Below are 13,647 nucleotides of genomic sequence, written 5' to 3' on the forward strand. Positions count from 1 at the left end.
TGCGTCGGCGTAGCGCATATGAGATGAGCCACGCCCACTCAAAGATACGCCGATGTACGTGAATCTGGGCCAAAGTGTTTAAACAAAAAAATGTGTTGTGCAATTCATTAAGTCCATCATTAAAAAAAACAGTAAATAATACCAAATGGAAAAATCAAGTGAAGAAAATGCAAAAAATGTCCTCAGTGAATGATCGCTCCTTTTCAAATGGTAACTTCCTATGCTACTACCTTCACCATAAATGTGCATTCACCACACCCTGTGAAATGGCCACTCAACAGATAGGGCTAGGATACGCGCCTTCATAAGGATAACCACTCCGTATTGCAATCCTCCCCACTGCTCTTTTTGAGTGTCTTGCTCTGTGAACTCTCATGGAACACACAAACAGCCATCATAGTGTAGTCGTGTATTATATAAAAATGGATTAAAGTTAAAAAATATCACAAACTCACATGTTCCGGTGCCTTGAGCCGGTATCTTCTTGAGCTGGTTCCTACATCGATATGGTTCCTGCCTCGACTGCGCAGGCGCAGTAGGAGGCCACGGAAATCTCTGAGGCTCAACAGCTGATTATCAGCTGTAGACGCGCTCGCTCTCGATGGCTGATTATACACGGCGCTCTATACAAGCCGTTCTACACAGCAAGGGGCGGATGTGATATTGAGCAGTGCTTTTTGATTGGTTGTCCGCGGCGTGGATAACCAATCAAAAAAACACTGGTCAATATCACATCCGCATGTACTATAGAGTGTATAATCAGCCATCGGGAGCGAGCGCGTCTACCGCTGACAAACAGCTGTTGAGCCTTGGAGATTTCCGTTGGCTCGGAACCATATCGATGGTAGGAACCAGCTCGTTAGAACACCAGCACTAAGCTGATCCAGCTGTGTATAAGAGTATACGGAGGTAGTTAATCCGGCCAATAAGTAACAACAAGTAAAAAGAAGTACATGGGGGTATAAAATATGACCCAGATGTGTATAGGGGTGACCCGGCACAAAATAGGGAGTAGCTTGAATACTTACAAGTTGCAGTTATGAATCAGCCGTCTCCTTTCTAGTTGTTGTCAGTTCAGCCCTGGGAAGGGGTGGGGGTTGGTACTCATAAGGGGTAGAGAGCACCTAGCAATATGGGACAAATACTACATGCACCTTGTCCCATAGGGGACAGAATTGAAAAAAAATTATAACGATAGATCTTTAGGGTTGTATTTCTAAAACCTGATTTCATTTTTCTAATGCAGAATCTTTCTTTCAAGATCCCAAACAAAGTAAATAATGACTGTTCACCATTCTGCTTTTTTCAATATTGGTGCCTTTAAGTGAGTCCATTCCTCCTCATACAATGCAAACCAACAAGTTCCCCTATCACCCCCCCCCCTCCTCCGCAGACCATACTTCCCTTCCCTCCCCCGCCACACCGCTCAACTGCCAGCAGCAGGAGAAGCTATATAAGCTCAGAGTCTTTCAAGTCTCAGTATACACTCTCCCCATGTGACAGCTCTGGTACATGCTGATTGGTCCCATCACTGCCACATGGGGTGAGTCACATGCTCCTCCATACCTGGAAGTACAGGTTGTTCTCCAGCCTCTGGTGGGGAGTGAAGTAAAAGTGAGTATGTGGTGTTGGGGGAGGAGGGGATTGAAGAGAAGCGGAGTATGGTATCTGACATCAGACAGGTCATGACTGGCTCGCCAATAATAATAATGTTCTTCCCTCCACAGGACCGGAGAAGAAGTTCCAAATACGGGAAATTAAATGTGTGACGGAGCGCCCCCGGGTGGGTGAGGAGGTGACTCTTGTGGCGTACATTGAAGAATGTTCAGCAGACAGTGCAGAGTTCACCTGGTCTACAGGAATGTTTCCTATTGATGGGGAGATGGAGAACAGACAGGACGGCACCGACTGTACATCCACCATCACCTTCACACCGGAGGAAAAAGACCGTTCAATCAAACTGGAGGTGTTTTATAATTATCGGACTGTAGAGGATTTCTTCACACTGCCACTGGTGTGAGGAGGAGATCGGAGGAGGGTCTCATATCTTCTCATTAATGGCGGTCATCTGACCATATGAGGAGGAGATCGGAGGAGGGACTCATATCTTCCTATTAATGGCGGTCATCTGACCATATGAGGAGGAGATCGGAGGAGGGACTCATATCTTCTCATTAATGGCGGTCATCTGACCATATGAGGAGGAGATCGGAGGAGGGACTCATATCTTCTCATTAATGGCGATCATCTGACCATATGAGGAGGTGATCGGAGGAGGGTCTCATATCTTCTCATTAATGGCGGTCATCTGACCATATCAGTGACAGTATTGAAGCCGGAGGATCAGTGTGACAGAATGAGGAATCATTGGATCTCTCCGGGGAAAGGCTCCTGGATCTAATGGACATTCAGTGAGAAATCTTTTGTATGGTTATTGTGAAATCAGGCTGTAAGAGTTTCCTCCCCCAGGAGCCCCATAGTCAGGACACCCCCATAATGTATATAGAGCTCCTCCCACACATTATATAACGTATATAAAGCTCAGCCTCTCCCACACATTATATAATGTATATGAAGCTCCTCCCACACATGACTATAAGATATGAGAGGTGATGGCGGTTGCAGGAATTGGGGGTTCGGAACTTTCTATGTTGAACCCAGATTTGTATTATAGAACTTCCCGGCTTTGGTGTGCCCAGCAGACATATAAAGACATGTGGAGGGATCTGCAGACTATCGCAGACAACTCCTAGAACATTACTGACATGACTGGTTCTCTTCACCAGACCTGACCTATAGACTTACAATGGGAGAGGAGATCGGTAAAGTGCAGTCACTGTGTAGCTCTGCATAGCAGGAAACAGAGGATGGAGATAAATGGAGAAATATGATTTATAAATGATTATAAAATATTCATAGAATGACACAATGTTCCATCAGACCAATCATATCGATGGGTTTTTCTAAAGATGGCAAATATGGTTTCCCTTTAAAGCTGAACTCCAATCAGATATCACAAGTCCGTATATTTGTCTCATTACAATCGTCCTATAATCTCCTTCTCAGCAGCACTCAGACTGGGAGAGGGAGGGGAATTTCCGGGAGCCAATAAGATGTGAATGAATGAATGAGTAACTTGTATAGCGCCAGAAATGCGAAACTAAATCGCCTCATGTGCTGCAGAGAACATGAGGCGTGACCTTATAATTGTGTTCTGACCAGGCTGTCCTGCTATAGCTGTATTGATGGGTGAAGATCTGGCTGTGCTGTCTGGTAGGGTTCCGGGATCAAAGAACTGAGGAAGGGGTCCTACGAGGCTCGGAGACATTTCACATCTGGTGCCATCCTCTGGTAAGCCATAATAAACTATGGGCATTTGTAAAACCTGTGTGAGCGTGTTTTCTAAGATGCCTATCTAACAGTTTTTGAAACTATCAACACTTCCCACTGACACCACTGGAAGGGAGTTCCACATCCTTACCGCTCTGACAGTAAAGAACCCTCTATGCAGTTTACGGTTAAACTACGTCTCCTCCAAATTCATTGAGTAGCCGTTTGTCTTCTTACACTCCCTGAGACTGTAAAGTTTTCTTCCTACACTGGAATCGCCATTGTAACGGTCACCACCGTTTACGATATTCGATTCCATCGCCCCACGACAGCTTATCCGACAATCCAGCCGGCAGGACCCATTCCATTCCCCAGAATAAACGAGACAAGCAAGCTCTGTTCTCTGAGTCAAACAAATGAATGCTTTAATGGTAAGCTCTCAGGTTTTTATACAGTTACAAAGCATGCTTCAGTAATCACAGGGACAATGAAATTCTCCACCCAAAACATCACACAATGGGTGCTTAACGAGTTCCCCCCTCCAATCCACATCAGACAGACATTCTGGCACCGTATTTAGAGAAGGTAATTACTACAGTTGACAAGTCACATCTTATCATCAATAGACTTTTCACACAAAACAGTGTCATTAGCATCACACAATGAAAAGGTCTGTAGAAGCAGACGTAATTAGCACAATGGACACAGAATGCAATCACAGCAAGCCCCAACTACAGCCAGGGGGACTTAATTAGCATCTCAACAGTCTATGTTAAGCATTGAAGGAGACACTCTCTTATTGACCTGTTGTGGACAGAATTAACCAAACTGTAATATCTCAAGATCCTGCAGTACATGAATTATCATTAATGTCCCATCTCATGTAATCCGAGATATCAGTTCTCATTCATACTATGCCCAAAAGGGGCACAGGATGACCCTACACACAAGAGTCATTAGTGACGCTGGCACAGGAGTACCCCCCATCCTTCAAAAGTCTCTGGGTGTCACGGGCCATTCCGTTACAGCCATTGAAGTATATCCCCTCTCAGCGTCTCTTCTCCCGGGAGGATACGTTTAATGTCTTTAGATGTTTGTTCGTAAGTGAGGTCCTCCATCCCCCATAACTGAGGTCCTCCATCCTATTAGCTTTGTTGCCCTTGTCTGGACTCTCTCTCTAGTTCAAGCACATCCTTCCCGAGGACTGGTGACCAGAACTGGACTGAATTTCAGATGTGGCCGGACCAGAGTCTAGTAAAGTGGTCTAATTATTGCTTTATCTCCATCCAACCCCTCCCCCCAATAGGATTATTGTTTCATTTTTGGAGTTAATCCCCTTTTTAATGCATGCCAATATTCTGTTGGCTTTGCTTGCTGCAGCTTGGCTTTGCATGCCATTGCTGAGTCTGTCATCTTAGCTTTGTACCTTCAGCAAACACTGAGATTGAGCTATTTATACCGACCGACCTCTATATCATTTATCAATAAATTACACAGACTTGGTCCCAGGACAGATCCTTGGAGGACCCCACTTACCACTCCAGACCAGTAGGAGTTTATGGCATTTATCACCACCCTATGGACACGCTCCTGAAACCAGTTTTCCATCAGTGTACAAACCCTATGATCCATACCGACAGACCTCAGTATATAAATTAAAATGCTTTTGCAAAATCCAGATACACAACATTCCATGGACCTTCTAGATGGCAGCTCACTTCCTCATAGAAAGTTAACCGATTGGTTTGGTAAGAACGATCCTTCATAAACCCATGCTGATTACTACTAATTATACGTTTTCATCTGCAAATTCTTCTATATAGTCCCTTATCATCCCCTCCAATAATTGACATACTATCGATGTTAGGCTGACTGGCTTGTAATTTCCAGGAATAAATCTCGGCCCTTTTTAAATATTGTTGCCATGTTGGCTTTTTTGGGTCAAAAAGAATTTGATAAACAGGTAGGATCCTGATGACCAAAGTCTCACTGGTCCAATTGGGTAACGGGTGTACCGACTCACCCAGAACACGGTGGAGTTCCCTTTTAGAACAGGACGGGTAGCCAAAACTAGGGAGGGGTGGGAGAAAAGAGAACCCAAAAGTTGTCCTTAGCTCCAGGATAGGAGAAGGAAATGACAGCGGTATATTCCCGATTCAATCTTTATTTAAAAAAAATATAAATATAGTATAGAATTAAAAACGCATGCCCATGAGCTCAGCCACACCACGCCACCTCAACTGCAAGTGGCAATCAACTCAAATCAACAATCAGTGTGAACCCCCCTGTCAGGAGAGCCGCTGATCGGCTCTCCTCTACTCGCGTCTATCAGACACGAGTGAGGAAGAGCCGATCAACGTCTCTTCCTGTTTACATCAAGATCAGCCGTGATTGGACACAGCTGATCACTTGGTAAAGAGCCTCCGCTGGAGGCTCTTTACTGAGATCGGAGATGCAAGGTGTCAGACTGACACCCCACATGACCGATCGCCGCGCTGCCCGCCCCCACGGGCGCGTGCCGGCATGTTATCCTGCTGGACGTCAATATACTATTGACCGGGCGGGAAGTGGTTAAAGGCGGGAAGTGGTTAAAGGTCCACCTAAAAAAATAATATTAAAAGCCAGCAGCTACAAATACTGCAGCTGCTGACTTGTAAAGTGATTGTAAACCCTTACAGACCACTTTAACCTACAGGTGAGTCTAGATTAAGGCTGACCTGTCGGTGCAACATATATCTCCCAACCCTAAAAGGTTTAGGAGATATTTGCAGAAATAGCAGCACAGCCGTAAACATCGGGCGTAGGTGAACTGAGTGTGCCGCTTCTAACGGCGATCATTCCGTTAGTGGTGCCCCCCGGGCACATGCGCGGGAGTGACGTCATCGCTGCTCTGGCCAGTCACAGCGCCGGAGCAACGATACCCGGAAGTCACTCCGGGTATCATGGCAGCGACAGAGGAGGTGACCGAGGACCGCTGCAGGGGCTTCTATCACAGGTAAGTAATTCATAATGAGCTAGTATGCTATGCATACTAGCTCATTATGCCTTTGTCTTGCAGGTTTTTTTTTTCATTATTTTTTTTGAGAGGATTTACATCCTCTTTAATAAATGGACACTTACCTGTCCAGGGTGCCAGCAATGTCAGCAGCCGAAGCCGAGCAATCGCTCGTCTCTCGGCTGCCCCCGCCGCCATCCTCGGTGAGGGAATCAGGAAGTGAAGCGTTGTGGCTTCACTGCCCAGTTCCCTACTGCGCATGCGCGAGTCACGCTGTGCGTCCTCAGTGGTCCCCGCTCTGTTCTGGGACCTGTGTGTTTCCCAGAACACAGCGGGGGGACGGGAAGGGGCGTGACTCCCGCGGGAGTGTATTCCCGGAAGTGGGTGCAAATACCTGTATTATACAGGTATCTGCACCCCCTTCCCCGTGAAAGGTGCCAAATGTGACACCGGAGGGGGGGAGGGTTCTGAAAAGCGGAGGTTCACGTTTTGTGTAGACCTTCGCTTTAACCACTTGCCGACGTCTGGGCTTTGTGGGAGGGGATATCTCGGGTGCAGCTACAGGCATCATTCAGAGATCGGCATTTTCAGCTGACGATTCCCTCCACCATAAGAACGATCATAGTGGTTGTTCCATCGCTTGATCGTTCTTACAGGCGGCGATAGTGGACACCCCCCCTCCCACCGTCCTCCCGTGCTTCTACCGACTCACCGATGCGATGGGTAAGTCAGAGAACGGATCCACCGCCCCCGGATGTCCACCATAGAGTCTCTAAGATCGTTCGGAGGCCAGGCGCGATGTTACAACGTCACGCCTGGCCTCTGCTGGGAAGCCGTGATCGTTTTCCTTTTTTTTTAGGCTTTCCAGCCTAGAGGTGAGATGTGGAGTCTTATTGACCCCTCCCCCATATCTCACTGTAAAGAGGACCTGTCATGTCATATTTCTATTACATGGGATGTTTATATTCCTTGTAATAGGAATAAAAGTGATCAATTTATTTTTTTAAAGTGTCAAATTAGAAAATTTTAAGTAAAATTACCAATAAAAGAGAAAAAAAACATTTTTTAAAATGCATACGTAAGTCCCACCCACATATGAAAATGGTGTTGAAATCACACATGTGAGGTGTCACCGCGAACGTTGGAGCGAGCGCGATAATTCTAGCCCTAGCCCTCCTCTGTAACTCAAAACATGTACCCAGTAAAAAAAAATTAAAGCGTCGCCTGTGGGGATTTTTAAGTACCGAAGTTTGGTGCCATTCCACGAGTGTGTGCAATTTTGAAGCGTGACATGTTTGGTATCTATTTCCTTGGCGCAACTTCATGTTTGACTTTATGCAAAAAATTGGGCTAACTTTATACCGTGTAAGATAAAAAGTTGCAATGACCAATATTGTATTCTCTAGGGTCTCTGCTAAAAAAACATCTATAATGTATATAAGGTCTATAAGGTTCTGTGTAATTTTCTAGCAAAAAAATTATGATTTTTACATGAGGGGGAGAAATGTCAGAATTGGCCTGGTGGGCAAGTGGTTAAAGTGATTGTAAAGTCTTTATTTTTATAACAAACATGTCATACTTACCTCCTCTCTGTATTGGTTTTGCACAGAACAGCCCCAATCCTCCTCTTCTCCAGTCCCTCTTCTGTGCTCCCGGCCCCTCCCTCCTGTCAAGGTGCCCTAACAGCAAACAGCTTGCTCTCTACTCTGATTGGCTAACTGACTTTGACAGTCACAGAGCCAATGGCGCCGCTGTTGTGCCTCAGCCAATCAGGAGTAGAGTCCCGGACGGGCGAGGGAATCATGGACATCGCTGGACAGAGAGGGGGCTCAGGTAATTTTTAGGGGGGCTGCTACACACAGAAGGCATAGAATGCACCTTCTGCCTTTACAACTATGCTGCCTACCCGGTCCCCATGTGCTCTCTGTTAGAGGTGGTAACTGGCGCTGGGCATAATCCACATTCAGCCGCCGAGGAGCCGCCCAGCCGCTCACTTCTGCTTTCTGGTTGCTGGTGGACTTCTACTATCAAAAGGACAAATATTACAACATTTGGTAAATGCCTAAAAAATTCTAATAAAAAGGTCAGAGTAGAATTGTGTGAGTCAGTAACAAGTCCACCATTCTGGAGGAATAAAAGATTAGATGTCCGGCAAATTAGTAGGAGTAAATGGAAGAGAAAACAAATATAGTTCACTACACAGGTAAGTAGAAAAGTAAAAGGAGGCCAAACATGTTATCAGTGCTGCTATAGTACAGAAAACTGAATACAAAACTAGAGGGGTCTTCATCAGGAGGAAGGAGGTCCTGATTCCTCTATATAGATCTTTATATCTCTAGAGGGGTCATCACCATGAGAAGGGGTCCTGATTCCTTTATATAGATCTTTATCACTAGAGGGATCACAAGCAGGAGGAAGGAGGTCCTGATTCCTCTATATAGATCTTTATATCACTAGAGGGGTCACCAGCAGGAGGAAGGAGGTCCTGATTCCTCTATATAGATCTTTATATCACTAGAGGGGTCACCAGCAGGAGGAAGGAGGTCCTGATTCCTCTATATAGATCTTTATATCACTAGAGGGGTCACCAGCAGGAGGAAGGAGGTCCTGATTCCTCTATATAGATCTTTATCACTAGAGGGGTCTTCATCAGGAGGAAGGAGGTCCTGATTCCTTTATATAGATCTTTATATCACTAGAGGGGTCTTCATCGGGAGGAAGGAGGTCCTGATTCCTCTATATAGATCTTTATATCACTAAAGGGGCCACCAGCAGGAGGAAGGAGGTCCTGATTCCTCTATATAGATCTTTATCACTAGAGGGGTCTTCATCAGGAGGAAGGAGGTCCTGATTCCTTTATATAGATCTTTATATCACTAGAGGGGTCTTCATCAGGAGGAAGGAGGTCCTGATTCCTCTATATAGATCTTTGTGATGCATTTGCCTGTATGTCTCAGTCTAATTCTCCCTGCTTGCCCTGGGTAATTCTGTCCTCGGCTAACAGGCTATTGACGTGCTAATGTCCCCTCACTATTTCTAAAGGTTAATTGATCTATTGTGTTGTGTGAAGGAGATCTATGTTTAAGTGGCTTGTGTTAATTATTCTGATTGCTCCATTGTGGTAATTATCTCTCTATATGCGGGGTCGAGCGGTCTAGTTAATGTATTTAGTACAACTAGTACTCAGCGTCACTGATGTCATTGTCTAAAGAAAATGTGTTTTCAGACTCAGCTCCATCGTGTCTGCCTAATCATCTGTATGGAAGCCCCAGTGTGAGGGGGGCGGAGATTTGTCATTGTAACAGTTTTGGAAATGACATATAAGCTGTGTGATATAACATTAAAGTCTGTCTTGTTCTAGCAGTAAGCCTAATGGGCTTAATGGGCGATCTCAGGAATATTCCTCCTAGTGGAATATTGGGTGACGTTCTTATGGAAGAAGGGAATCTTTGACGGGGATATCATACCGATACCGTCACAATTGGTGGCAGCAGTGGGATTTTCCCTTCTATTCCCCTTCACACCCGGATTCCAAGCAGACACTGGAAGAACTACTGGAAGTTCGTGGAAGGATTGCTAGCAACAAAACCGAACGGGTCATCATAGCAGAATTAATGGAGATAGACCAGGAGGACGGGATTGCAGCAACGCCAGCAGTACAAGAGATGGAGACACCAGTGATTCAGGAGGAGGAATCGCCAACCAACAAGCTAATGAGAGAGAAGCTAGCGTGGTTCGGCCCGAACCCAACGCCGGATGTGGTGCTGAAAGTGATGGACCTGTTAGCGAAGGAGGCTAAACAAGTAAGAGACGCAGAACTACAGAAGGATAAACAAATAAGAGACGCAGAGCTACAGTTAAAACTGGCAGCAGTCCAACAAGCAGCCGCACATTCTCCAAACAGTGAGTACAGCACAGCAGACGCAAGGAAGATTCCGTTTAGCGCTTTTAAAGCTTTTGATGAAAAGGACTGTGAGATTGATAACTACCTGGCAGACTTTGAGCGACAATGTAACCTGCACCGAATAGCTAGAGGAGAGTGGGTTGCAATATTGTCAGGCAAACTGTCAGGCAAAGCTTCTGATGCTTTCCGGACCGTGCCAGATCAGGATATCCATAGCTACGCCCGGGTTAAAGAAGCGCTCCTGGCTCGTTATGCAGTAACCCCAGAGTCCCACCGACAGAAGTTCAGGGACTCACGCAAAACCACGAAAGACTCTTACGCGGAATGGGCATGCCAGTTGTCCCTGTCGGCCTCTAACTGGGTTAACAGCAGCCAGGCCACCACCGCAGAGGACATTTTGCAACTAATGCTCCTGCAGCAATTTTACAATCACATCCAGACGGATGTCAAAGATTGGGTGAGAGATCGCAGGCCCATGACTCTACCAGAGGCCGCGAAGTTGGCAGATGAATATGCGGATACTCGCAAGACAAACCAGGTCACACCACGGGTACAACCTCCACGACCAACGGCGCCCTCACACCCACCAGCCGCTAGATACCAACCTCCTAACAGACCGATGACATCTAGCCCTCGCTATCCACGCCAGGAGGACAACGAACAACGCTGCTTCCGGTGCAAACAGCTGGGTCACTTCAAGCAGAATTGCCCCATGAACGACAACACCAGGTCAAATTGGTCTCAACCTGGGTACCGCCCACCAGCAGCAGCCCATTGTGTAGACTCGGCTTGGGATCTCCAGGAGCTGGGTCCGGAAGAACCATCGGACACCATTTACGAAGTCCTCACGGTACAATCTGGTATTACGGACAACAAGGAACACCATTGTCAGCTGGTCATGGGCGACAGCCCTGAGCCGGAGGGGCCCTGGAGGGAGCGGGGCAGAAAGAGGCACCGCTGGCTACCCCCCAAGAAGAAGAGGTCCTGGAAGCCGTATAACAAGCTGACCTGGGAGGAGAAGAAGCGACTGGAGGAGAGGGAGTCGCAGCGGGCGTCCCAGATGCGGGCCGAGATGTTCGCCAAGGGCCCACCGGTGGCCCCTTACACCACCACCCAGTTCCTGATGATGAAGGACCACGTGGAGAGCCTGCAGGACATGAGCAAGCAGGAGCTGATCCGTGAGTACATGGAGCTGGAGGAGTGCATAAGCCGCATGGAGGAGGAGAACAACCACCTGAGGTCACAGCAGGCTGACCCCCCCAGGCTCCATGAACTGGAGATGGAGCTGGAGAAGCTCAAAGAGGAGAACTGGCGGCTGCGGAGGGAGCAGAGGGTGGCTGACCCTATGGGGCACTGAATCCAACCCCCCCCCCCGGACTCTGAGCACCAGTGCTACAGCATTTCAACAAATATAACTTTTTCTTTTTATGAATCTCCTGTGACTGTCACTTCAGAGCCATAACCTGCCCCTCCCATAGCGGGACACCTAGATGGCGGCGCACAGACCCATTGGCCGTCTTCACACTGACTTCTGGTGACTCTGCAGATCGCACAAAGACTTGGGGACTGACCGGCGTGTGATCTGACAACCCGGTGGCATACCTGAGTCTGAAGCAGTTGCCAAGGGAGGTCAGTCACGCCAAACGGAGTTAACCTCGGACTAAAAGCTCTAAAACCCGTCAACCCTACTGGACCAGGGAAGGTCCAACCGGGTTTGCCGTAGCAGGGAGAAAAAGGGGGGCCATTGTGATGCATTTGCCTGTATGTCTCAGTCTAATTCTCCCTGCTTGCCCTGGGTAATTCTGTCCTTGGCTAACAGGCTATTGACGTGCTAATGTCCCCTCACTAGTTCTAAAGGTTAATTGATCTATTGTGTTGTGTGAAGGAGATCTGTGTTTAAGTGGCTTGTGTTAATTATTCTGATTGCTCCATTGTGGTAATTATCTCTCTATATGCGGGGTCGAGCGGTCTGGTTGATGTATTCAGTACAGCTAGTGCTCAGCGTCACTGATGTCATTGTCTAAAGAAAATGTGTTTTCAGCATCGGCTCCGCCGTGTCTGCCTAATCATCTGTATGGAAGCCCCAGTGTGAGGGGGGCGGAGATTTGTCATTGTAACAGTTTTGGAAATGACATATAAGCTGTGTGATATAACATTAAAGTCTGTCTTGTTCTAGCAGTAAGCCTGGACTAATGTGTGGCTTAATGGGCGATCTCAGGAATATTCCTCCTAGTGGAATATTGGGGTGATGTTCTTATGGAAGAAGGGAATCTTTGACGGGGATATCATACCGATACCGTCACAATCTTTATATCACTAGAGGGGTCTTCATCAGGAGGAAGGAGGTCCTGATTCCTCTATATAGATCTTTATATCACTAGAGGGGTCTTCATCAGGAGGAAGGAGGTCCTGATTCCTCTGTATAGATCTTTATATCACTAGAGGGGTCACCAGCAGGAGGAAGGAGGTCCTGATTCCTCTATATAGATCTTTATATCACTAGAGGGGTCACCAGCAGGAGGAAGGAGGTCCTGATTCCTTTATATAGATCTTTATATCACTAGAGGGGTCTTCATCAGGAGGAAGGGGGTCCTGATTCCTCTATATAGATCTTGATATCACTAGAGTGGTCACCAGCAGGAGGAAGGAGGTCCTGATTCCTCTATATAGATCTTTATATCACTAGAGGGGTCACCAGCAGGAGGAAGGAGGTCCTGATTCCTCTATATAGATCTTTATATCACTAGAGGGGTCTTCATCAGGAGGAAGGAGGTCCTGATTCCTTTATATAGATCTTTATATCACTAGAGGGGTCTTCATCGGGAGGAAGGAGGTCCTGATTCCTCTATATAGATCTTTATATCACTAAAGGGGCCACCAGCAGGAGGAAGGAGGTCCTGATTCCTCTATATAGATCTTTATATCACTAGAGGGGTCACCAGCAGGAGGAAGGAGGTCCTGATTCCTCTATATAGATCTTTATATCACTAGAGGGGTCACCAGCAGGAGGAAGGAGGTCCTGATTCCTCTATATAGATCTTTATATCACTAGAGGGGTCACCAGCAGGAGGAAGGAGGTCCTGATTCCTCTATATAGATCTTTATATCACTAGAGGGGTCACCAGCAGGAGGAAGGAGGTCCTGATTCCTCTATATAGATCTTTATATCACTAGAGGGGTCACCAGCAGGAGGAAGGAGGTCCTGATTCCTCTATATAGATCTTGATATCACTAGAGGGATCACCAGCAGGAGGAAGGAGGTCCTGATTCCTCTATATAGATCTTGATATCACTAGAGGGATCACCAGCAGGAGGAAGGAGGTCCTGATTCCTCTATATAGATCTTTATATCACTAGAGGGGTCACCAGCAGGAGGAAGGGGGTCCTGATTCCTCTATATAGATCTTTATCACTAGAG

The 13,647-nt window shown here is 46.8% G+C and overlaps 1 protein-coding gene across 2 annotated transcripts in view; it reads left to right on the forward strand.

Moving 5' to 3' along the window:
- Positions 1-13,647, forward strand: part of LOC120921982 (hemicentin-1-like) — a 157,339-nt gene that overhangs the window by 43,760 nt on the left and 99,932 nt on the right. The window contains exon 12 of one of the 2 annotated variants that reach the window (XM_040334505.1): positions 1,728-2,245. The exons of the other annotated variant lie outside the window; for it this stretch is intronic. Within the exon in view, the coding sequence (XP_040190439.1) occupies positions 1,728-2,020 (293 nt within the window). The 3' untranslated portion in view covers positions 2,021-2,245. Of the gene's footprint in view, positions 1-1,727; positions 2,246-13,647 lie in introns of those variants that run through there. 2 annotated transcript variants of the gene reach the window in all.

Source organism: Rana temporaria, assembly GCF_905171775.1.
Source record: "Rana temporaria chromosome 11 unlocalized genomic scaffold, aRanTem1.1 chr11z, whole genome shotgun sequence".
In the NCBI taxonomy this organism is placed as follows: Eukaryota; Metazoa; Chordata; class Amphibia; order Anura; family Ranidae; genus Rana; species Rana temporaria.